A 26550-nucleotide genomic window follows, 5' to 3' on the forward strand; every position below is an offset into this window, starting at 1 on the left:
TTGCAAAAACTACCAGAGATGATTAATAGTCTAACTACCTTCTTGATGCAGATTAAATTTGTAATTGCCACAGTTAATATCCTAGCTATATATCCTCAACACATTCAAGAACAGTTGTTGATAAAATTGCCATTTGCACCATATCTACCTTAAGTAAATTATCAAACTTACCTTTAAAAGCTGAAAGCAATATACTGCAGCTCTACCACTTGCCTGCTGTACCTTGATCACTGGACTCACCGAAGCAGCATGTTTAATGTTCCCTTCACAGGTAGGATTGATGGAGATTTTAGCAGGTTTTTTCTTAAGATCTGGAAGTGTGGCTTTGGATAGCAGCTATCATCCTAGAATCTAGATTTCCAAATATCCTAGGCAGTCAAGGCATGCTATGCTAAATCTTCAATTTAGCTAATTTCAAAATCAATATTTTGAAAGTGAACCTTCAGCTGATGAAGTGCTTCAGAAAAATCCAATTTCTGAAGGTTTAAAATTGGATGTGACCATTCAGTTATTCCAAAATACTGGCAAACTCTTCAAGCCAAAATGCATCTGATATAGAGGAAGAGGATGATGATGATGATTCGCTGTCGTGTGTTTCCATAGTCCAGTATGAAGGAGATCTAATGCCATCAGTAGCAAAGTCAGAACTATACCATGCATCAAAATCTTTATGAATTATAATATCACATCCAATGTCAGCACCTACAGTAAATGTGTGTGTTTTTCTTTTAAATGCATGCCACGTTTTTGATATTGATGGCAATTCTTTGGTAGAATCATAACAAAATGATTGTGTAGTTTTGTATCTAAAACTTCTGTCCGAGTCTACGTCTTCATAATCATCACTACTTGTCCACGTGTCGTCTTTTGTCTCACTGTCTTTACTTGAAATGCTAAAAACGTACAACAGTTATAGCTTTAATTACAAATTCTTTACTTTACAAAATTGAAATTTGATTTGTGCATTTTTTGTGTTTATTCTTCTGTTTGGATTTAACATAATCCGACAACATCTGGGTTTTAAACAACAAAGAGGAATGTCAATTTAAGTATCTTTCAGTAAAATAAAAACAAAGCTATCCTTGCTCTGTTCATTCAGAATACTAAAGAATTTGACTTACTGAGTTAGTTGCAACTAGGGCTGTCAAGTGATTGATCTGTTTAATCACACAATTAAACAATAGAATACCACTTATTTAAATTTTTTGGATGCTTTCTACATTTTAAAATACATTGATTTCAATTACAACACAGACTACAAAGTGTACAGTACTCACTTTATATATTTTTACAAATATTTGCACTGTTAAAATTCACTTAATATAAGTACTGTAGTGCAATCTCTTTATCATGAAAGTTGAACTTACAAGTGTAGAATTATGTACAAAAAATAACTGCATTCAAAAATAAAACATAGTAAAACTTTAGAGCTTACAAGTCCACTCAGTCCTACTTCTTGTTCAGCTAATCACTCAAACAAACAAGTTTAGTTACAATTTGCAGGAGATAATGCTGCCCATTTCTTGTTTACAAGGAAAGTGAGAAAAGACATTCACATGGCGCTGTTTGTAGCCGATGTCGCAAGATATTTACATGCCAGGTGTGATAAAGATTCATATGTCCCTTCAGGCTTCAACCACCGTTCCAGAGGACATGCATCCATGCTGATGACAAGTTCTGCTCAATAACAATCCATAGCAGAGCGGACTGATGCATGTTCATTTTCATCATCTGAGTCAGATGCCACCAGCAGAAGGTTAATTTTCTTTTTTGGTGGTTCGAGTTCTGTAGTTTCTTCCACATTGGAGTGTTGCTCTTTTAAGACTTCTGAAAGCATGCTCCACATCTCATCCCTCTCAGATTTTGGACGGCACTTCAGATACTGAAACATGGGGTCGAATACTGTAGTTATTTTTAGAAATCTCACATTGGTACATTCTTTGCATTTTGGCAAATCTGCTGTGAAAGTGTTCTTAAAATGAACATGTGCTGGGTCATCATCCGAGACTGTTATAACATGAAATATATGGCAGAATGCAGATAAAATAGAGCAGGAGACCTACAATTCTCCCCAAAGGAGTTCAGTCACAAATTTAATTAACACTCTTTTTTTTAAATGAATATCATCAGCATGGAAGCATGTCCTCTGGAATGGTGGCCGAAGCATGAAGAGGCATACAAATGTTTAGCATATCAGACACATAAACACCTTGCAAGGCCAACTACAAAAGTGTCATGTGAATGCCTGTTCTCAGTTTCTGGTGACATTGTAAATAAGAAGCGGGCAGCATTATCTCCTGTAAATGTAAACAAACTTGTTTGTCTTAGCAATTGGCTGAACAAGTAGGACTGAGTGGACTTGTAGGCTCTGAAGTTTTACATTGTTTTTGAGTGTGGTTATGTAATAAAAAGGACAGAGTAGGCCCATTACTCAATGAGAGGGGCAAGATAATAGCAGAATGTGGTAATGGGAGAGGTGCTTAATGACTTCTTTGTTTCAGTTTTCACCAAGAAGGTTGGTGGTGAGTGGGCATTTAACATAGTGAATGCCAATGAAAATGAGGTAGGATCAGAGCCTAAAATAGGGAAAGAACAAGTCAAAAATTACTTAAGACAAGTTAGATGTCTTCAAATCACCAGGGTCTGATGAAATGTATCCTAGAATACTCAAGGAGCTGACTGAGGAGATATGAGCCATTAGTAATTTTCTTTGAAAAGTCATAGAAGACAGGAGACACTCCAGAAGACTGAAAAAGGGCAAACATAGTGCCCATCTATAAAAAGAGAAAGAAGGACAACCTGGGGAACTACAGACCAGTCAGCTTAACTTCTGTACCCGGAAAGATAATGGAGCAAATAACCAATCAATTTGCAAAAACCTAGAAGATAAGGTGGTAAATAATAGTCAGCATGGATTTGTCAAGAACAAATTGCATCAAATCAACCTGATAGCTTTCTTTGACAGAGTAACAAGCCTTGTGGATAGGGAGGAAGCAGTAGATGTGGTATATCTTGACTTTAGTAAGGCTTTTGATACTGTCTTGCATGACCTCATAAACAAACTTAGGGAAATACAACCTCGATGGAGCTACTGTAAGGTACCTGGGTGTATAACTGGTTGGAAAATCATTCCCAGATAGTAGTTATCAGTGGTTCACAGTCATGCTGGAAGGGCATAACGAGTAGGGTCCTGCAGGGACTGGTTTTGGGTCGGGTTCTGTTCAATATCTTTGATCATTTAGATAATGGCATAGAGAGTACACTTATAAAGTTTGTGGATGACACCAAACTAAGAGGCGTTGGCAAGTGCTTTGGAAAATAGGATTAAAATTCAAAATGATCTGGACAAACTGGAGAAATGGTCTGAAGTAAATAGGATGAAATTCAGTAAGGACAAATGCAAAATACTCCACTTAGAAAGGACCAATCAGTTGCACACATACAAAATAGGAAGTGACTGCCTAGGAAGGAGTACTGCAGAAAGGGAGCTGGGGGTCATAGTGGATCACAAGCTAAATATGAGTCAACAGTGTAACACTGTTGCAAAAAAAGCAAATATCATTCTGGGATGTATTAGCAGGAGTATTGTAAGCAAGAAATGAGAAGTAATTCTTCTGCTCTACTCCACACTGATTAGGCCTCAACTGGAGTATTGTGTCCAGTTCTGGGTGCCACATTTCAGAAAAGATGTGGACAAATTGGAGAAAGTTCAGAGAAGAGCAACAAAAATGATTAAAGGTCTAGAAAACATGACCTATGAGGGAAGATTGAAAAAATTGGGTTTAGACTGGATAAGAGAAGACAAAGGGGACATGACATAGCTTTCAAGTACATAAAAGGTTGTTACAAGGAGGAGGGGAAAAAATTGTTAACTTCTGTGCATAGGACAAGAAGCAATGGGCTCAAATTGCAGCAAAGGTGGTTTAGGTTGGACGTTAGGAAAAACTTCCTAACTGTCAGAGTGGTTAAGCATGGGAATAAATTGCCTAGGGAGGGTGTGAAATCATCATTGTGGATTTTAAGAGCAGGTTGGACAAACACCTGTCAGGGATGGTCTAGATAATACTTAGTCCTGCCTTAAATATAGGGGACTGGGTTAGATGACCTCTCGAGGTCCCTTCCAGTTCTTAAAAAAAAAAAATCTACATTTGTAAGTTATATTTTCACAATAAAGAGATTGCACTACAGTACTTCTATGAGGTGAATTGAAAAATACTATTGTTTTGCTTATTTTTACAGTGCAACTATTTGTAATAAAAAATATCGTGTGAACAGTGTACACTTTATATTCTGTCTTGTAATAGAAATCAATATATTTGAAAATGTAGAAAAACATCCAAAAATATTTAATAAATTTCAATTGATACGCTATTGTTTAACAGTGCAGTTAATTTTTTTTAGTTAATCACGTGAGTTAACTGTGATTAATCAACATCCCTAGTTGATATATATGTTTAAAGAACTAGCTTTCCAGCCAGCCCCCTTCCTATTCTTATTGCCTGAACTTCCTCCTTCATTATCACTCTTGTGCCCTAATCAGATGCTTTTGAATTTCCCATTCCCAGCTACCTTCTCCACTGTAACTCCCTCATCTTCTTTCCTGTTCCTGAGCTTTAGTCTTCCTTCCTTACTAGAACATCTGTCCATCGGCCTTAGAAAAACTTTTTCACCCTAGTGTCCCACCTAGCATCAATTATTACTTGTTGTGAAGCTTATTTTTAGGAGATGAGAATTTGACCTTTTTTTAAAAAAGGCCTCAATACTTGTCTTTACAGAAACTGAGAATAATACTACACAGCTATATAAACATTTCTAGAAAGGTCAATTAAGAGGTCATGAGGACTAAACATAGTAAGCCATGGCCTCATTGTTAATATGGTTGAATGACTAGTGAGCCATTGAACTGTTTATCTGTTTACAGGTCTCTGGTTACCGGCATTTTGGTAACATCAGGTCCTCAACTGCTGTAAATAGGCATAGCTGCATTTAAGTCAAGGAAGCTATGCCAGCTTATGCAAGATGAGGTGCTCTCCCAATGACAGTTGCCCTTTGAGTATGGGAAAAGTCTGAAATTGAAATTTGGTGTTTTATCTTAGTACTTTTGAACAATGTATAGGCAACAAACACTGGAAGACCTGTTGGCTTTTCCAGGTAGGTATGTTTCTAGGTAGCTGCACTTCCTTCAAGATCAGTGGTCCCCAATCTTTTTGGCTGGCGGGTGCCAGCCGAAGGACCACTGCGGCAGTGTAGCACCCCCCCGAAATGCCACCGAATTTCGGCAGCATTTCGGCGGCGATGCCTCTTGATGATGCCGCTTGCTGGTGACAAGCAACGTCATCAGGAGGCGTCCTCGCCGAAATTCAGGAGCGACACCTCTCGATGATGTCACTTGTCGACGGCAAGCGGCATCAGCGAGAAGTGTCCCCGCTGAAATTCGGGGGCGATGCTCTCGATGACGTCACTTGTCGGCGACAAGCTTTGTCATCGAGAGGCGTCCCCGCCGAAATGCTGCTGAAATTCAGCGGCATTTCGGCGGGTGCTCTCCCGGGGGCCAGGACGTGGGCACATTAAGATGCCACCGCGGGCGCCATGGCGCCCACTGTTCAAGATATTTCTAAGAGTAGGAGACGATTACATTGGAAAGAAGTACATTTTTAAAAGAACTCTACCTTTTATACTTGATTAGTAATTAAATTAAAACCAGAATGCTACCACATCATTGCCCTGTCTTGCTCAGTAGACTAGTATAACTAAACTATATATTGTGAAAAAAACCCATTGAAAATAGCATTTGTTTCTTACTCTGTCTTCACAGGAGGCTTTACTTCAGGAACTAATTCAAGTGCATTTTGCCAGTGCTGAGGTACTTCAACAAAATCTCTGTAAACCCTGATCTGTAGAACTGTTCCTATGGGAATATTGTGCAAAAGTTGCCAAAGCTCTCGCAGTGTCCATCCTAAAACGTTAGCGTGTCCAATTTTAATCAAAATATCACCTGCCAGGGGAAAAATTCAAGAGTATTCAGTATAAAAATCCCAACTCTATACAGTAACTCCTCACTTAGTCATCCCGGTTAACGTTGTTTCATTGTTACGTTGCTGAGCAATTAGAGAACATGCTCGTGTAAAAGTTGTACAATGCTCCCTTATAACGGTGTTTGGCAGCTGCCTGCTTTGTCCACTGCTTGCAGAAAGAGCAGCCCGTTGGAGCTAGCTGGTAGGGGCTTGGAACCAGTGTGGACCGGCAGCCCCTCTCCCCCCGCTTCCCTAAGTTTCCTGTGCAGCAGCCACCCAGCAGGTTATCAATTGCGAGGCAGTTCAGCTGTCCCTCCCCCCACGGTGGTGTGCTGCTCCTGCCCTTTGCCTTGGAGCTGCTCCCGGGAGCTTCCTGCTTGCTGTACAGATGGGGGGACAAGAGGGGTGCTAATGTCAGGGTGTCCCCCTAGTCCCCGCTCCTTTACCCCATCTCCACAGAGCAGTGGGGGGACACAACAGGGCTCAGGACGGAGGGAGCTTGCTGGCAGCAGCTGCTTCTCAACTTGCTGATCTACTTAAAAAGGCAGTGTACTTAAAGTGGGGACAGCGTACTTAAAGGCGAAATGTGCATCTCTCTCACATACACGGTGTGCATCTCTGTCTCTCTCTGCCATGCTTTCTCCCCTCCCTCCATTCGTGTTGCCTTGTAGAGTGTGAGGCTACATTAACAACAATGTGTTAACCCTTGAGGGCTCAGCCAAGTGCTAGTTCATCATTTAGCAGTAAGGCATTTCCTGGGAAATATTCCACCACCTCAACCAAGCTTCACAATCATCATTGCTGTGTACAATATTAAATTGTTTGTTTAAAACTTATACTCTGTGTGTGTATATGTATATATATAGTCTTTTATCTGGCAAAAAAAATTTCCCTGGAACCTAAACCTCCCTATTTACATTAATTCTTATCGGGAAATTGGATTAGCTTAACATCGTTTCACTTAAACTAGCATTTTTCAGGAATGTAACTACAACATTAAGCGAGGAGTTACTGTAAATCTTCTGTTCACAGACCATAATTTAAAATGGCTGCATGAATTTGATACCCCTGATTAAACAGTACCCTTATTCTCCTTTTGTCAAACTGTCCTAAGATATTTTCACTTTAGTGAAATGTTAACTATAATCAGGCTATTACTCAGATGACCAAAGAACTATTACATTTGTTCCAAGAGGCAGCATATGATGACAATCCTAATTTATGCAGACATGAATTTATTGTTTTGAAAGTTTTATGTCAAGACTTCTGACAAAATGAAGAACAATTATTTGGTAAAAGCTGTCAGCTGTGAAAGCGCATCCACTGTCCAGAAACGAGAAATTTTATCTACAGTAGAACCCTTTTATAGTGAAGTATCATTTTTCCATTCCTGTGCACAAGCAAATGTTCATTAGAATAGGAGAGGGTCTACCTTTAAAAAAAAAAATCCCCATTTCAGCAGAGGACCTCTCTTCATGAACTTCAGTTATTGGGGTCCAAGAACCAGGAATAATAATAAAGTAAACTATCGAAAGAAGTTCGCAAGGCATAAGGACCAGGAGAACTGGAGGCTGCCAAGTTCAGCTGCAGTAGTGAGGTTACTAACATTTGCTCATTTGCTGCACCCTGGTTCTCTTACTATCCTCAAGACATCAGGGCAGTAAGAGGGGAAAAAGGTGACTATGCCGAAACATCCAATTTTGTTCGCTAAACCGCTAGGCAATCCACCCTCTTCTGCCAAAGAAAGTATGGATAACCTAGTCTAGAGGAAACAAATGACCTACTACACGTCTTTTCCATTGTTAATTTTTATGACAACCTAAGCTGGGCTTTGAGTGATTCTTTTTTGTTCTTTAATCCCTTCAGATTTCTTTATATTAATTATTTTATAGTAAAACATGTTTATAGATTGAGTGTAAGAAAACTGCACATTACAGTGCAACTATGAAATATTAGTATGAAACACGAGTAAGCAATTTGTTTTGGTCTTGAATACCTAAAGTAAGATGCATAACACATTATTCCAATCCCGTTTATATTATATATATAAAAGTGTGTGCAATTTAGATATGCTTTTTTCTTAATCTAATAAGGAAATAGTCACCTCTATCAGCCAATTTTAAGACAATAGGAATTTTAATATAAAACTGGACTGGCTTCATTTATCAGTTGGATATTTCTGTGACATTGAGCCTGACTCTCGTATTGCTTGTACCAGTTCTATGCCACTGTAATTCCACTGATTTAAGCAATATTACTCCTGATTTACATCAGCATAAATGAGGTCAAAAGTAGGACAACAAAGTATAAACTCTGGAATGGAACACAGCTATGAAATTCTGAAGATTAGGGTTGTGGTATTTTTTTTACCTGGTTTGAGTCTTCCATTCTTAGCTGCAGAGCCTTTCTCAACAAGACTTGTCATCTGAAGATATGGTCCATTCTGAATTACTATAAGACCTAATCCTTGTTCTCCCATCTTAATATTGGTCTTTAATGTAGCACTCAAAGTATGTTCAGAGATCTTTTCCAGTGCTGGAAACTGCCCTTTGAAAAGTGAGAGGGACATTTTAATACTTGAAATGATGATATTGTGATTTTCTTACTCCACCATCACAAGCCCTAATTCAGCAAAGCATTTAAATCCATTCCATCAGCAAAGCACTTAAGTCTCACATGCTTAAAGTTCAACATATGCTTAAGTGCCTTTCAGAATAGGGATGGGCTGCTGAATTGGTGCCAGAAAACACACCTATGTAAAAGTTATGCTGTGTATTCCATAAATGATCTAAAAAGAAATATTTCTAAAATAGCGCTTTCTCAACACACTCAGAAGCCTGTTTCTAAAAGTTCACACACTGTATTGAGCAAAACAAACAAATATTGCTTACATTGTATATTACTTTAGATTAATTTTAAATGGCTGTATGCATTCAGGGAAAGAAGAGAACAAGGTAGAGAAATGACAGCCTAGCGAGGCCACCAACTGTTAGAGCTTTCAAGAAAGCTTTAAATTCATATGAGAAAATTAATTTCCTGTGTCAATATTTTTGGATAAGATTCATATCCAAATTTCCAGCAGATGGGTTTTACACACTACTGCTTGCATGAAGGAAGGGACTGGTGCTTGGCAAATGTATTTCATTTCTTTAGGAGCTAGATTCTGGGCATTCACTATCCATTAAAATGTGTAATATAAATAGTACACAATAAAGGACAGCTCATTCTAACTTGACTCCAGCAGCAAATATAATGAAGATCACAAAATGAATCCTCCAACCTTCAGCTTGCCTCTGGACCAAAAGCCCAGAAAATGATGAGATTGCAGCAAAAGTATATTAAAACAAGCTTTCTTGTGTTAAAGCTGATTTATCTGGAGTACCCTGTTTTAAGAAGATGTAAACTTTGGGCTGCTATGACAGTGTGGCAGAAATACTACTCCTACTTTAAACTCACACAGCACTTTCTCTCCAATGATTTCAAAGCATTTTATGAAAGTACCTAAGGATTACCACCATTTTATAGATGGAGGAGGGTAAAGCACAGAAAGATTAAAGGCATAATTTAAAATCCACTGAAGTCAATAGGAGTCTATTCATTGACTTCAGTGGGCTTGTGATCAGGCCTGAAGGGTATGTCTACACCTCAGCTGGGAGAGTACTTCCCAGCCTGGGCAGACAGACTCACATTAGCTCCGCACGAACGAATACACTAAAATTAATGTCGACGTTGTGGCACAGGCTAGCTCTCCAAGTATGAGTCCACCTAGCTCCGAGCTCAGGTGGCTAATCTGTGCCGCCACCCATGCCACAATGTCCACACTGCAATTTTAGTGCACTATTTCAAGCAGAACTAGCTCATGTCTGTCTACTCACGCAGGGAGACATGCTCCCGGCTAGTGTAAACATACCCTAAATGATTTGCTCAAAATCATAGAATATTAGGGTTGGAAGGGACCTCAGGAGGTCATCTAGTCCAACTCCCTGCTCAAAGCAGGACCAATTCCCAGACAGATTTTTGCCCCAGATCCCTAAATGACCCCCTCAAGGATTGAACTCACAATCCAAATCACATAGAAAGTCTGTACTATAATGAGGATTAGAATCCAAGTTTCCTGATTTCTGGCTCTGTATTCACTACACTAGATTACCCTGCAGCACATGACAGGAACAATAAAAGCATAAAATAAGAGAGGGCCTGAGCCAAAGCCCATTGAAATGAATGGAAAGACCTGCCCATTAGGTAATAAAGGGAGATATACCAATCTCCTAGAACTGGAAGAGATACTGAAAGGTCATTGAGTCCAGCCCCCTACCTTCACTAGCAGGACCAATTTTTGCCCCAGATCCCTAAATGGCCTCCTCAAGGATTAAACTCACAACCCTGGGTTTGGCAGGCTAATGCTCAAACTACTGAGCTATCCCTGCCTATTGACTCCAGTGGGCTTTGGACCACGCTCTTGATTCTATCGTCACCTGATATTGGTCCATTTCCATAATCTCCAGGGAAAGTGTCTGGATTTCTTTTTTGTTCTGTAGGGAGAGAAAATCGGAAACTTTACAATCCTTACCCTGCAGCACCCCTGCATTTCTCATAAAGCTCTGCAAGGTGAACCCTAAATTCTACAGCTCTTCTGAATGAAGTAATATCCAGCTCTCTTCCCCTGAAGTGACATTCTCTCCTCTGGCCATGTGCCCTGTATCCCACTCCAGATTTTATGAGAATGCAATATGTATCAAACTACTCAACCGTCCACCCCTCCAAAAGAAGAGGTGTCTCTGGATGCTGAGAAGTGGGGTTACAAAGGTCTAGGAAGGAGACAAGTAATCTGGTCATGGGTATAGTGGTAACAAGAGGATGCCCAAAGCTTGGAACCCCTTCAAATGCAGAGTTTGGGGCTTTTCCTGAAGTACTGGGGTGATGGTGAGAAGATGGGAGAACAGGAAAGGAGGCAACAGGTTGAGAGGGAATTAAAACTCATTCTGGTTTCATTCTCACCAGCTGGTGTATCAGAAGCTTCTGCCCCTTCCATGGATCCTAGACTATAAGAGAAAATCAAATGGACAAATGTCTCAGGCGTGTCTCTTTGAAAGCAGCTGCCTCCCCATGGTGGCCTGTGGGGGAAGAATAGAGCAGCAGGTGAGGAGGAGTTTTCAAACACCCAGTAACTGTTTAGAATCCTAGGGCAGTCAGGTTCTGAGTCTCCCACAGACCCCAGCTAGGGGAGACCAGAAAAGCCTCACCATGCAGCAGGAGTAGGCAACCTATGGCACGTGTGCCAAAGGAAGTACACAAGTTGATTTTCAGTGGCACTCACACTGCCCGAGTCCTGGCCACCGGTCCGGGAGCTCTGTATTTTAATTTAATTTTAAATTAAGTTGCTTAAACATTTTAAAAACCTTATTTACTTTACATACAACAATAGTTTAGTTATATATTATAGACTTATAGAAAGAGACCTTCTAAAATGTTAAAATGTATTACTGGCACCAAAACCTTAAATTAGAGTGAATAAATGAAGACTCAGCACACCACTGCTGAAAGGTTGCCGACCCCTGCAGTAAACACACACATACACCGTGGCCAGGACTCAAGCTTTCAATATTCCCTTGCTTGGTGACAGATATGGGGGAAGTTTTAGGTTTGGCTAGGTATGTGTTGCTGATTGCTGTATTGGCTGGATTACTTCAGTCTCGCACAGCAGCTTTGCCAATGGCTGCAGTTCAAACTCTCTTTCTAAAGCTCCAATCCTGCCTAAACTCTTATGCACATATGAGCCACACAGAGTATCACTTCTGTACCACATTGTTGAATCCCCACATATTCTTGGGCATGTATTCTTCTTTCAGTAATCCTCAATTCAAAAATTATTGTCCATTATGATAATTTGTGAACTATGAAAAGGCAGTACTGGGAAACAATTTATCTTAAAGATTGCCGAATCATATTGTTAGTACATCATTTTAAATCCTTAGCTCTCCCATCTCTGCCACATACCAACTATTCCTACTCAGAAGGAACAATTCCAGGGTTTTTTTTTCAACAAATACATTATTATTTTCAATCCCTCTTAAATATCTGTTCAGAGCAGGGTGTTTCAACAGAAGCTGAAGATAGGTCCTATCCTCCTACCCTGGTCTGAAAAAAAACAACAGAAAACAAAACAAACAACCCCTGCCCCCAATTTATTGCTTTTGAACACTGTTTAGGTGTTTTTAGTAGTATCTTTGTTATTGCTTGCTACCTCCCATATGGCAAGTGACTTGACCACAGGTGATTCTATTATTTTCTGGTTACATAAGAGATTAACATAATAGGCAACTGGATAACCACTTGCTTGGAGTTTGTATGCCAGCTATACTTTGTATAGGCCAGGATTATGGCTTCTCTGTAAAGCTGGGAGGGTGTTTTAAGATAGGCATTGTCAGGAAGGGGTATTGCTAGTATTTTCAGCATTTTTTAAAGCTACCTGTGGATTTTGGGGCTGCTCGACTTTAGAATTTACAATAGCAATAATTGTACAACATTCTCACATCACTGGGAGCAAGACTAAGGCACAGAGTTATAATTTTGATAACCAGTAGGACCAAGGGTGGGATGAATGCTCAGTTGTTCCAAGCATTCTCTTTTAGATGGAGTTACTTACTGGAAAAAGCATGTAATCAATAGTCACTGTATTTGGATTAGTTTTCCAGATAAGGTTAATTAGATTTGCTTCCAGACACCTACTAATACAGATAATAATAATTAGCACTTTGATAGCACTTTACATTTTCAAAGTGCTACAGAAACATGAATTAATCAATCCTGACAATGCTCCAATTTTTATCCTTATTTTGCAACTGTAACTCTTTGAAATTAAGCAACTTGCCCAAGGTCACAATGTTTGACAGTGGTCAAAACTTGAATTAGCACCCAGGAGAAAGGGTGGTGGTGTGTTTAAAGCACTGGTCTGTGATTCAGCAGATCAGAGTTTGATTTCTGACTTTTCTATAGCATTCCTATACAACTTGAGCAAGTCACTTACTTTAGTCTCTCTGCACTTTGATTCCCCATGCATAAAATAGAGACAATATTTCTCTTACTTCATAAGGGTGTTGTGAGGATGTCTATTAATGTTGTGAAGTGCTCACATACTACAGTAATGGAGGTCATATAGGTAGACAGACATATAGATTTTCTATCTCATGAGTCAGTAGCTGTGGTAGATGAAAGCTCAATCCCCCCTAGACCACACTGCCTTCAGTTAAGAAGTACTTAACACTTTCAGGACATTACTGCACAGTGGAGCAAGCCAGGCAACAGTGCCTTGGTATTTACATATTTGGATGCCTCCAATTCTTTGATCATTGGGTACCAATCTCCACATCCAAGTTTAAAGGATTATGACATGCCTGCCGACAGTGGGGAGCAAAGGGGGCAATTGCCCAGAGGCCCAGGTGATTTAAAAGGCCCTGGGGGCCCCCAGCCACCACCACTGGCAGCGCAGCAGGGCTAAGACAGGCTTCCTGCCCGCCTTCACTCCATGCCGCTCCCAGAAGCGGGCAGAATGGCCCGATGGCCCCTGGAGGGGAGTGCAGGGGGTCTCCATGTTCTACTCCCGCCCCGAGCGCTGATTCCGCAGCTCCCATTGGCCAGGCAGCAGCGTGCGGAGACGGAAGTCCCCCGCCTAGGAGCCACTTCCAGAGGGGTTTGCCGGTCACTTTCGGGAGCTGCCTGAGGTAAGCGCCGAACTCCTGACCCTACTCCTGCACCCCAACCCCGTGTCCCAGCCTAGAGACCACACCTCACAACTAAACTCTCTCAGAGCCCACCCTCTTCCACACCCAAACTCCCTCCCAGAGCCCACACCCCGCACTCCCTCCTGCACCCAAACTCTCTCCTGCAACCCCTCCTGCACCCTGCACCCAAACTCTCTCCCAGAGCCCGACCCCTCACCCCCTTCCACACCCAAACTCCCTCCCAGAGCCTGCACCTTCTCCTGCAGCCCAACCCCCTATCCCAGTCTGGTGAGAGTGAGTGAGGGTAGAGGAGAGTGAGCGACAGAAGGAGGGGGGATGAAGTGAGAAGGGGCAGGGTAGGGGTGTGGCCTCAGGGAAGGGGCAGAGCAGGTGTGGGGCGAGGGTCTTTGGGTTTGTGCAATTAGACAGTTGGCAGCCCTACTGGGCGGGCATGTGGAAACCCTGGCTGTGCCAGAAGAGAGTGCCCAGCAGCACAGCCGGCAGCTCACTGGGCACCAGCTAGCACAGATGCAGCACAGCCCAAATGTCAGGTGGATCACATCCACCTGGGAGCAGCTTGTGCATGCATGGGGGCCCATTAACTGTTCTGCCCTGGGGCTTGAAATTGCCCTGAAGGCCTGGATTATGGGGTACATTGCCTTAATTTCTGCAGCAAGGCCCCAGACCCCCCCCAAAGGGAGGAATTTGCCCCTTCAGCATGAGAGTCCTTTGCTCCCAAAACAGGAGGGAGTCTCCTCACCCAAAAATGAGACCCTCCCCCTAAAACAGGGAGTCTCCCCACACAAATAAGAGCCCCCCCAAAAACCCTGAAGGACTCTTCCCTCCCCAAATACGAACCCCCTTCTAAGAATGCCACCTTCCAAATGAGAGCCCTCCCCACACCAAAACTCCTCCATTCCCCAGCATGAATGGACTCTCCAGGCTCTGGCCCCATAATCCTGCCCCTCCTGTGCTACACCACTGGGGGGGGCAGCCAGGCTCCTATGGGCTGGCTGACAGCACCTCTTAGAGGGGCCCTGCCCCACACCCGTTAGAAACGCCTCGTCCCCCCTCTCCATGTCTACACACCCGTTGGAGAAGCCCTGCCCCCCGCTTGATACCCGCCCCGCCCATTTTCAAAAGCCACGCCCACTACACAATCCGCTCCGCCCCCTCCTCCCTAGAGAAGGCTGGTCTAGTCTCATGGGATCCCCGCCCCGTCTCCGTGGAGGCTCCGCCCCCTCATGGAAGCCCTGCCCCGTCTGGGGAAAATGTGAAGGAGAGTGGGTTTCACTTCCGGAGCACTTTGTCCACCCCCGGGTTCACTTCCGGTGTTGTCGGGAAAGGGGGGGTCCCCGTTCTTGGTAGTGCTGCCGGAGGGAGGGTGGGAGTTGAGGTCTCATGGAGCCGTAGCTGTGAGGAGTCCCCGGCCCGGGCCCGGTGTGGGAGCCGGGCGGAGGCCGGACACGGGAGCCGCCGGAGCCGGAGGAGATGGACAAACTGACCATCATCTCAGGATGCCTCTTTCTGGCCGCCGACATCTTCGCCATCGCGAGCCTGGCGAACCCGGACTGGATCAACACCGGGGAGTCCGCGGGTGAGGGGCTGAGCGGGCCTGGAGCGGATCAACAGCGAGGGGTCAGGGTGCAGCCGCCGGGGGTCGGGGGCGGAGTGGATCAAAACCAGGGCTCCGGGGGGTGGTGAGGGGGCCCGGACTGGCTCAGCAGCAGGTGAAGGGGGCTGGGCAAGCTGGATCGCTCCTTACTGGGGAGTCTGTGGGTGAGGGGGCTGGGGGACTTGGGGTGGAACTGGGAACACGCGTCGGGAGCTGGCGCAGGGCCACTGGGAGTGGGTCAGCACCACAGAGCCTATGGCTGGGGGGCGACGGTCACAGCCCGAATTGACACCAGGAGCCTTCGGATGAGGAAGCTGAGGGACGGGGACTAAGTCATAGGGAGCAGTCAAGGTGAGGGTGGGGGGGACCTTGCTTAAATGAATGTGTGAGGAGTTCCCAGGTGAAGGAGGCTGGTAGTTCTGCGTATCGGTGGAACCTGGATTGGATAATCTTTGGGGAGTCTGAGATGAGAGGGGATTGGCCTGAGGGGTACTGCACAGTCTGAGCTGAGAAGTTGATACTCTAGCTGGTTGAGACAGGATATATTCTGGTGGAAATCTATAGAAGGGCTCGAGGGACATGGGGCAGGTGAGTCTGGCCAGCACGGGTCTGAATCAATGGGAGTAGTCTATGGATTGGGTGAGATATTCTGCGAGAGGAAAATCTGCAGGTGAGAGATTCTAGGGCACTGCCTGGCCAATTTGAACTGGATCAGTATTGGGGGAAATCTGTGTGCGTAGCTAGGCAACCATATTGGATTAAATATGGTGAGAGATGTGGATAAGAAGCCAGTTTGGTTTGGATCAGTGCTGGACTATCTCTTGATGAGTTCTCCAGTGGGATCAATCCTGGGTAGTCCATAATAAGAGAGAGTGCAGATGGTTCAGCCTCACCAGCCCAGACTGAGTCAAGACCAGGTTGAGGAGTCACAGAGAATACCAGCCTGGCTGAATTGGACTGGAGTAATAATAGTAAGTTCACATTGAGAAAACCCTGGGATAAGGGGCAAGATGGAGCCTGATCTGTCAACCCATTCTGACTGGAATATTCTGGGTATCTGTCTTCTCCTGTATAGCTGTACACAGGTACAGAAACTCTTTGAAAAATCCGTTAATACTACCTGTGTAGCAAAAGCAAAATAAACCAAATTGAAACTCTTGCAAGCTAAATGGGCAGATAGGACCACTACTTGTTTCCACACTGAATTTTAGTCACCTTGGACAGTGAATTTAGAAGAGTCAGTTTTTCTGTTTATAAGTGGTTTCACTTTTTGGGTCTCTGCTGTTATGTTTGTATTTTTAATGTTGGAAGTGAGCTTTAGATCTCATTTTCCCTCCTCCCTATTTCAAAATGTTCTTTGCATCATGTTTTTTAATCTACTTTTAGGCTTAAACCTATATTTTGTTTTGTAATATTTGACATTGTCCCTTTAAAGGAGGACTTTTCAAGTGTTAATATTTTGCTAAAATATTGCAATTGCTTTTGTCTATAAATAAATACATAGTTTTATTTACAATTCATCTTGGCTATTTGATGGGGCTGGGTTTGCCCTGATGAAATGGGCAGGAACACTATAGAAGGATTTTTCTTTGATCTTGCACCCAAATGAGCCTAGAAGCTCCTTGTCAGGGAAGGAAGCTGTAATGCTATTCTTGCTAGACCCCACCAGCTGAATATGGGCAAAGCAACCTAAACTGATCTCTCATTGACGTTCCAATCTCCTGGCTGTTCCCACAGGAAAGATATAGAATTGTTAAGAACATAAGAATGGCCATACTGGTTCTGACCAGTGGTCCATCAAGCCCAGTATTCTGTCTTCCGAAAGTGGCCTGTGCCAGATGCTTCAGAGGGAGTGAACAGAAAAGGCCAATGTATTGAGAGATTCATACCCTGTCCTCCAGTACCAGCTTCTAGCAGTCACAGATTTAGGGACACCCACAGCATGGGGTTGCATCCCTGATCATCTTGGCTAATAGCTATTGATGGACCCGTTCTCCATTAACTTATCTAATTCATTTTGAACCCAGTTATACTTTTGGCCTTCACAAGATCCCCTGGCAACAGGTTCCACAGGTTGACTGTGCATTGTGTGAAGAAATACTTCCTTATGTTTGGTTTAATCCTGCTGCTTATTAATTTAATTGGGTGACCCCTGGTTCATGTTTTATGTGAAAGGGTAAATAACACTTCCTTATTCACTTTCTCCATGCTGTTCATGATTTTATAGACCTCTGTCATATCCCTTATCATTTGTCTCTTTTCCAAGCTGAACAGTCCCAGTTTTTTTAATCTCTCTTTATGTGGAAGCTGTTCCCAACCCTTAATCATTTTTGTTGCACTTCTCTGTGCTTTTTCCCATTCTAATATATCTTTTTTTTTTAATTGGGCAACCAGAACTGCATGCAGTAGTCAAGCTATGAGTGTATCGTGGATTTATATAAAGGCATTATGATATTCTCTGTCTTATTATCTATCCTGTTCCTAATGGTTCCTAACATTCTGCTAGCTTTTTTGACTTCTGCACATTTATCAGATGTTTTCAGAGAACTATCCATGATGACGCCAAGATCTCTTTCTTGAGTGGTAACAGTTAATGTAGACACCATCATTTTGTATGTATAATTAGGATTATGTTTTCCAATGTGCATTACTTTGCAATTATCAATGATGAATTTCATCTGCCATTTTCTTGCCCAGTCACATAGTTTTGTGAGATCCCTTTGCAACTCTTTGAAGTCTGCTTTGGACTTAACTACCCTGAGTAATTTTGTATTGTCTGAAAACTTTGCCACCTCACTGTTTACCCTTTTTTTCCAGATCATTTATGGATAACTTTGATCAGCTCTGGTCCCAGTACAGATTCTTGGGGGATTCTGCTATTTATCTCTATCCACTGTAAAAACTGGCCACTTATTCCTAGCTATTGTATCTTTTCACTAGTTACTGATCCGTGAGAGCAGTCATGGGATAAGGTCCTTACTTTGCTTAAGAGCCTTTGGTGAGAAACCTTGTCAAAGACTTTCTGAAAGACCAAATACACTATGTCCACTGGATCACCTCTGTCCACATGTTTGTTGACACCTTCAAATAATTCTGATACATTGGTGAGGCATGATTTCCCTTTACAAAAGCTGTGTTGATTCTTCCCAACTTATTGTGTTCAGCTACAGTTTCAACCAATTTGTCTAGTACTGAAGTCAGGCTTACTGGCCTGTAATTGTCAAGATTGCCTCTGTAGCCTTTTTAAAAAAATTAGTGTCACATTAGCTATCCACCAGTCATCTGGTACAGATACTGATTTAAGTGATAGATTGTATACCACAGTTAGTAGTTGCATATTTGAGTTCCTTCAAAACTCTTGGCTGAATGCTATCTGGTCCTGGTGATTTATAACTGTTTAAATTAATGTTCTGATTTAATGCTTCTGTTCTGGACTTTGCTGCCTTTGCCATCCTATCTATGATCGCAGTGGCTGCTGGTTCAGAGATGTTGCTGTGCATAATGCATAGTGCAGCGATAGCTGGACAGCAGTTTTTAGAAGAAAAGAGGATTTAGAATAGGTTATATTAGCATCTGTGTTATAAGTTTGTGCTGAGATTCTCTTTTGATTTTCCCCTGCCCCCACACAAGTTTCACATCTTCACTGCTTGATGTTTAGGCCCTGCTAGAGGGTTTAAATAAACTCATTGAAATGTAGACTATTCATGACCAGTGGTGGTTCATAGGTTTCTAATTTCGGTGTAGGAAGGCAATTGGAAACAAGTCAGCTATTAGGGGTTGATTAATGTTTAGCCATAGGAGTGCCCAGTCATTCAATATGGGAGCTTGTGTGGCTTTTTAGGTGGCCGTCTATTGTTATGGGAACTCTTTTGCCCCTTGTTAATGGCACTGAGAAGAGTAGCCCATTTCCCCCTTCCAGAGTTAAGCATGCAAGGACCTCCTAGCTGACTACAGCACTTTTCCTATAGCTAGTTGTGATTATCTCCCTTATGCCTTGTCTGCGGGTCAGTACTCCTCTGTTATAACTCTGCTACTACGTGGGACTCTAGGTAGTGAGCTGTTGTGCAGGGATTTTTAAATCTAATAAAGTTGAGTATGTTTAAAATATGTAGATGGAATAACATGAGCAGTGATTTACAAAAAAAATCCTATCACACAGACCTGGAAGGGCTCAATAGGCTTTTGTTTGTTTCCTATCACACTGGACTCATGTGCTCTTAAGCTTTCCTTGATCTGAGTAGACTGCAGCCCTGTCTTTTTCTTTTGCTTCTCTGACACACTTTCTTGACACAGGCTCTGGCTATGGCTACACTTACTTCAAGCCGCTGCTGCCAGCGCTTAAGCGCAGCAAGCGCGCAGCGCCGCCAGCTGAAAACTCTCCCCCTCTCCCCCCTCCCCCTCCACCCTGTGGAATGGGCGGGGGAGCTGGGGCTGGGCGCGCGCGCTGCGCGCTACACTCGCGGCTGGCGCGGCGCGCAGCGGCAGCAGAGGTGTGGCAGTGCTGCTTTGCAGCGCTGCTGCATGCTGCCAAATTTGTGTAAGCTGTGTCCTCTGTCTGTTACCTCTTCATGGAGATGGTGCCCCAAGACCCAGCTGGCTTAGGCCTCCAGGACTAGTGCTCCCAAGTAGCTTAAGCATACCCTTTCCCAGAGCTCCAACCTTGTGGGTGCTCTTCAGGGACACATGGTAGTAGGGGGCAGGGTGGATGGGAAACAGACACAGACTTTGTAAGGGATCCCAAAACCCAATCATACTACTTTAGATAGCACAAAAGATATACAGATCTAGGCAAAACAATAAAACATCTATATGCATTTGCTTGTCTTAGCTTTCTCTCTGCTTTTAGGTGTTCTTTGGACTCCGATCAGATTCGTCTAAGGCAATGGTTCTCAACCAGGGGTATGCATACCACTGGGGGTATGCAGAGATCTTCCAGGGGATACATCAACTCATCTAGATATTTGCCTAGTTTTATCACAGTCTACATAAAAAGCACTAACAAAATCAGTACAAACTAAAAGTTCATAAATTACTTTTTTATATTGCTCTATATGCTATACACTGAAATGTAAATACAATATTTATATTCCAATTGCTTTATTTTGTAATATGGTAAAATTATAATTTTTCAGTAATCATGTGCGGTGACACTTGAATTTTTATGTCTGATTTTGTAAGCAAGTAGTTTTTAAGTGAGGTGAAACTTGGGAGTATGCAAGACAAATCAGCCTCCTGAGAGGGGTACAATAGTTTGGAAAGGTTGAGAACCACTGCTCTAAGGAGTCTAGGAACAGCCCCCTCCTGCACATGGCTTCTCCTCCTAATCCCCCAGTTACCTTCTTGCTCTGCTGCTTTCACAGTTAAACAGGCTCCCCTGCTATGAAAGCCTGCCCCTCTCTCCTTCTTCCTCTTCCTGTCTGTGAGTTCCTTGAGTTTATAAGGGTTTGTCTGCATGTTGAGTTGCTGCGCAGCAAGCCAGAGTGTGATGCTACAGCACACCAGCTTGCTGTACAGTAACTCACTGTATAGACACGACTGCGGTGGCGTGTGGCTTAGGCTTTGGCTACACTTGCACGAAGCGCTAAGTGTAGTCAAAGCGCCAGCGCTGTCCGTACTCCACCTCCCTGTGGGGAATAACGTACAGCGCTGGGAGCCGCGCTCCCAGCACTGGGGCTTTGACCACACTGGCGCTTTGCAGCGCCACAATTTGCAGCACTGGAGAGGGTGTGTTTTCACACCCTGCTGCAGTGCTGCAAATTTGCAAGTGTAGCCTAGGCCTTAGTGTACTGCTACTTCAGAGCATAATATGCTAAGCCATGCTCTGGGACTTTCACTGCGCTGTAGCAATTTCATGGCAAATTACTGGGTAAGAATCTGGTGTTCTGAAGATTCACACCTTGGCTTGTGCAGTAACTTGCATGTAAATGACCCCTTAGTCCTGCTACTAACCCCTACTTCCTTTGTTCTGCTCCTATAGAAATTTTGCTGCTACAAACCCCAGCCCACGTCATGGAATCTGGAGAAAACTGGCTTCCACCAGACTTTAGCCATCTAATTTTCTCTGGGGCAGGTCTGTTCAGTAGTAGGAGGCCTTTAGTTACTGTATCTTTCAAAGACCGACTTTGGACAGGGAACATGAGTTAAGAATATGGTAAATGGCTTAAGTATACAGAGTTCATAATATCAAACAAATTCCTTAATTGCACATACACAGATTCCCTCAAATTGTCACCTCATCACTTTCTGTAGGACCTAAAAATGTTTTTACTTTCTCTGCTTGTGTGGAAACAGGATAACAGACACTGCTTCCAAACTCTTATGGAAACACAAATGAGCAAAGATCATGTGGATATAAAGGTGCTGCATACAGTACACTAAAGTTCTTGTTAAAGAAACAAGGTTTATCACATCTCTATATAATGTAAAAATTAGTACTTGAACTGTTCTGCTGGGCAGTCATTAAATAGTAATTATATCACTGTTTATTACCTAAGGATCAGATGCCATTTCCATTCTAAATCTCCTTTAGAGGTGCAAGTAAAACAGTCTTCATTAAGCTAAAGCTTGGCAAACCTTGGGAGTGCATGGATTTTTCTAACACACTAGACCATTCAGGTAATGTTTTGACAGACTGAGATTTCTTTTGTCTGGTGGTGCCAAAGAAGCTGCTGAGTAGATACAATCTTAAAAGAAAGCTGTTAGTTCTTTTTTCCCTTAAGCTATCAGTTTAGATGAAATGCTTATTTTGGAATGTTTTTTATTTTTTAGTACAAAAAATATTTTAAAAATAAAGTTTTATGTTGTAACAATATGTTGTTTTTCATGTTGATACAAATCTATGAAACGTTCTTATTAGGAAAAGAACTAAGGTGTCCATTATATCAAGGATTTCTTGGGCTTAGTACTGCACTTAGTACTCTTTAAGCACTATAATTACACCTGAAGGAATTTTGCACCACTGCGCATGTGCAGAATTTATGTCCCCCTGCAAACTTCTTTACTTTCCCACAGAAAAATGACTTTCTGACATTTGGAAGTAAAGGGAAACCACAAGAGCGGTCATGCGACCCTCCTCAGCAGTATGTTTCAAGTGCCCAGGGCAGCCAGCAGAGAGGTAAATCACTGTGGGGCAGGTGGCGGGACTGGGGAAGACCCAGCTGGTGGCTCCTACCCTATGCCGGGCTAAGCTGCTAGTCCCGGCTGGGCTGGGGAGGACAGGACTTCTTTTTCCCCTGCACAGCATCCGGGGCTATGTCAGACCCACCCCCAGATTTCTCCCCCAGATGTAGGAAGATCTGCAGACTCCCCTCCTCTGCCCCCCCTGCTTCCTGCACCCATCACTCCTCAGCTGCAGAGGGAAGGATCGTTGTACAGGGAGCTGCTCCTCCACCTGCCCAATCCCCGTGCATCCAGACCCCCCTCATACCCAGAGCATCCTGATGAGCCGAGCCTTCCCCTCCCCCCTGCACTCAGACCCCCCTCCCCTGACAAGCCTCACTCCCCCTGCACCTGGACCACCCTGATGAGCCACCTGCACCCAGATATCCACCATACTGAGCCCTACTCCCCCAGCATCTGGACCCCACCACTGAGACCCCCAAACTCCGGCACACACACCCTGCTGAGCTCTATCTCCTCCACACCCAGACACAAACACCCCTGCTGAGCCACAACCACCTTCACCTGGACCCCCCTGCAGAATCCCATCACCATTGCACCCAGAACCCCCCAACAAGCCTCTGTGCATCCAGTCGCCCCGCCCCACCTGTACCCATGTCAGGATTGGGTGCAGGTCACCGCTGAGTCTTTTTGGGGGGGAAGCTGCACAGTGATCTCCCACCTCTGTTTTAGGGCACTATAGTAGTAGTCGTCATCATCATCATAATAGTAAGGCATAGATGTGATGGAAAGCATTAATTATTTGCTTGTTTGAATTTCTGGTGTTTGGGCATATAGGAAGGACTGTTGTCTACATAGGCAGACTCTCCTTAAGGGAAATACCTGTTTCGGCCTAGTTTTTTGACATAGCTAGAAGATGTATGAGAGCTCTGATCATCCTTTTCTGTTTGCCCTTTAGTGGAGACAGTATTAATTCACGTTTTTTAAAGTAGCAATATTTATTTCTGGCACACAAGGGTGCAAAATGTTATTCCTGTATTTCCAGCATCTTTGTTAAATTATTCAAACTCTAGTTGGTTTTATAGAATCTGACATCAGGCCATCATTTTTCATTAAGCACAGATCTGGAAGCCAGTAACTTGAGTTGATACTCCAGCATTATTTTTAAAGTGCTGTTGCCAGCACAGAATGCTTGAGGCAGCAACAGTGGTTCGTTGCCCGGTGTGCTTCGCTCCCAATAAACACACCAAGGTGGAGAATGCAGAAAAAGTTTATTTGAGCCCAAATAAGGTGCAAGGGAGACATAGCAATCTCAAATCCTGCACACAGACATAAGCTGTGTGTCTCTTCTTATACATGACTTCAGCTAGGCATCTCTATTACCCCTACTACCTACCCCCCCTTCTACCCTTTAGTCCCCTCCCATATAGTAGACACATTGTATAGCTAGTGATTACATTAAACAGGTTAAATCATCCTTGACAGCAAACAATGTATCTCGTTAGTAACTTTTCAAGGCTGTCAGCTTGGTTTACTTTCGGATTTATTACTTTGCCCCCCCCTTTTATTATCTCCTGGTGCCAGTGTTGCACTGATAAGGAGCAGTTACACATTCCATTCTTAATTCTGACTCGCAAGGTCAATCAGAGTCCAACATGGAAACGGTTTGGACAAGCTTAACATCAACCCTGATTCATTCAGGCCTGGTACAGAAAGGCTTCATTAACACTGTGGTTTTCCACCCTCCTGAGTTACCTAGGGTTATGCCTAATGACACCAACAGTGCCATGAAGTACTAGCTTTATTTACCTTACTTTTTGGGAGTAAAATTGTAATAAAAATTACAGGAAGGCTGGATGACCTTCTCCCAACTAAGTGTTTTAATTGCCTTTTTTACTTTGTATCTAGTCCGTGTTTCTTCCTTCAGTATTCAGCTTACTCACAAACAGTAACATTTCCAAAAGCATTAAGCTCTGGTGAATTAGGTATTTTTGAAAATTTTATCCGGTCACAACACAGCTAAAATTGAGTTACATACAGTATCTGGGGAAGCTGCTTGTCTTTTCTTTCAATTCCCACTCCCCTCAAAATATGTTGAATTCTGAATCTGCTTTATGTGTACGCTACGCATAGTGGAAAACATATCTTGCTAGCATTTTAACTTTGTGATTCTACTGGTCTTTCGCTGTTCACCAGTCAAATAACTGGATTTTTCACTTTAGAAGAATCTAGCTACTATTGATACAATATGGTACGGATTAGAGCCTTTCTAATTCTAACATGTGATTCATTTAGGTATATAGTTATTAAAAGTGAAGATTTTGCTTAATATGTGCCAGACAGCTAGGATGCTTTACTATCAGCAGTGTCAAAGCAACATCCCAGGACGTTTCTCAGGAAGGAGAGAGATTAGTATCTTCAAAGTCTTATGTTTCTTCCTAATGGCCCATCAAGGCTGATGGTCTGCAGTCTGGTAGGTGTTTCCCAAGTACACGCACAGTTGTAATTGTTACATAGTCAATATTCCTAACTTTAGATACAGAAATTATGCATTTAGTAAATCATAACCTTTCCAATTATATCTCACATGACCCATCTTGCATAAAATATATCTGTTATGCCATATTCATATCCTAACAATATTTCTATGAAGATTATGGGGTATAACCTCACACCATGAATACATGCTTTTGGGAGAAGGAATATGAACGCAGAGGTTGGACAGGCAAAGCTTTGTGTATGATGAGTTAGGCAAGTATTTAGAGAAAAATAAAAAGTACTATGCAATTTCTGTGAGAAAGAAAAGAGGTCTCGATACACTTCCCCACTTCTCTTTACACCGAATCTTTTCTTGATGACAGCCTCTTAGCGTAAATGATTTATAATCATTTACATTTTAAATATTAGTCCAGTTGAATAGTGCTCACTTTAGGGCTTGAACCCCAGTACCAACATCTTTTCCTGCAGATGCATGAATGCTGCATTAGCAATGCTGGGCTGTCCTAGTGCTCGGTGTTTCAAATAGTTTTAGTTAATAATATTACCATTAGTCACTGACAGCCAAAAGGTACGAACGACCATGTTTATAGTCAGCAAATACAAGCAGTCTAGCTTTGTGATGCACATCATGAAGATGACGCGCTACTTCTCTTCCTATTTTGTTTCATAGTTTTCTTCTTACAATGTTTCCCTCTCCTTCTCAATCACTCTGTTCTCCCTCCCCAAGCTTTCTTGCCTTGTTTACCCTCCATACAGTGCTGCTCCACTTGCTGTTGCTGAACAATCCCTGCCCATAATGGTGGCACACAGCGAGGGTGACCATATGTCCTGTTTTGGCCTTTTTTTAAGCCCTGTCCTGACCCTCCCGACTTTTTTCCAAAAGGAGGCATTTGTCATGTTTGCTCTTGCTGACATGATCAGTTGGCAAGAGCAAACAGGACAAATGCCCACTTTTGTGTTTAAAAAAAAAAAAAAAGTGGGGTACGGCCGAGAGGGGGCAAGTGGAGATGCCGGCTCCCTGCAGGGGGGAAGCAGGGCTGTGTGGGAGCGAGCAGCTTTCCAGCATGAGGGACCCCCACAGAGTTCCAGCGACCCGGCAACAGCATGTGGGGGGTGGGGGGGGAGCCTCTGGCAAGCAGCTGGGGGTGTCCAATTATCTCTTTGGGAAATATGGTAAATATCCTACACGCAGCACTTTTCTCTTTCTCTTGTAGATGCTGTGAAGAGTATTGTGTAGTTCCATTTAGGGGAGAGGAGGGAGGGAAATGCAGAGGAAAAGGAGGAGAGCCATCATGCAGCCAGCAATGACCCTGCAGCTCTCAGACAGAAAAAGAGGCAGGCATCCTCTTTCCCAAGTACTCCACTGCCAAGAGGCTGGGAATCCTGGTTTTTGAACGTCAGTAATGGCACTAGGAGTTCACTGATTTGCACTCATTCTAAACTATCAGTGGATTACCATCTGACAGCTGCATAGTGGTATCTGTGAAATGAATTGGTGGTATCTGTGTAGTTCTTAGTGGAAAATGTCCACATCATAAACAACCTTCTTCCAGTTGACACTTGTTGGTAGTATCTAGAGCAG

General features: G+C 43.1%; 2 protein-coding genes across 5 annotated transcripts in view; one reads left to right on the forward strand and one right to left on the reverse strand.

Annotated features, from left to right (window-relative positions):
- Window positions 1–214: 214 nt before the first annotated feature.
- PDZD9 (PDZ domain containing 9) lies at window positions 215–14796 on the reverse strand. Of its 4 annotated transcripts, XM_039491498.1 has the most exons (7): window positions 14759–14794; window positions 12661–12742; window positions 11013–11128; window positions 10490–10546; window positions 8385–8561; window positions 5803–5995; window positions 215–893 (listed from the first exon to the last, which is right to left on the reverse strand). In XM_039491498.1, exons 3-7 carry the CDS (start codon window positions 11044–11046, stop codon window positions 509–511), a joined length of 846 nt encoding a protein of 281 aa, XP_039347432.1. In that variant the 5' UTR covers window positions 11047–11128; window positions 12661–12742; window positions 14759–14794; the 3' UTR covers window positions 215–508. The 4 variants fall into 4 exon arrangements, with proteins under 4 accessions (XP_039347432.1, XP_039347435.1, XP_039347433.1 ...); XM_039491501.1 differs by lacking the exon at window positions 10490–10546 and having other exon boundaries at window positions 14759–14796; XM_039491499.1 differs by lacking the exons at window positions 12661–12742; window positions 14759–14794 and adding an exon at window positions 12012–12105.
- Window positions 14797–15024: 228 nt separating this feature from the next.
- MOSMO (modulator of smoothened) overlaps window positions 15025–26550 on the forward strand; it is a 53857-nt gene continuing 42331 nt past the window's right edge. The window contains exon 1 of the mRNA XM_039491035.1: window positions 15025–15332. Within this exon, the coding sequence (XP_039346969.1) occupies window positions 15227–15332 (106 nt within the window). The 5' untranslated portion in view covers window positions 15025–15226. The remainder of the gene's footprint in view (window positions 15333–26550) is intronic.

The sequence above is a fragment of the Mauremys reevesii genome, linkage group 10, assembly GCF_016161935.1.
Source record: "Mauremys reevesii isolate NIE-2019 linkage group 10, ASM1616193v1, whole genome shotgun sequence".
NCBI classification, from domain to species: domain Eukaryota; kingdom Metazoa; phylum Chordata; order Testudines; family Geoemydidae; genus Mauremys; species Mauremys reevesii.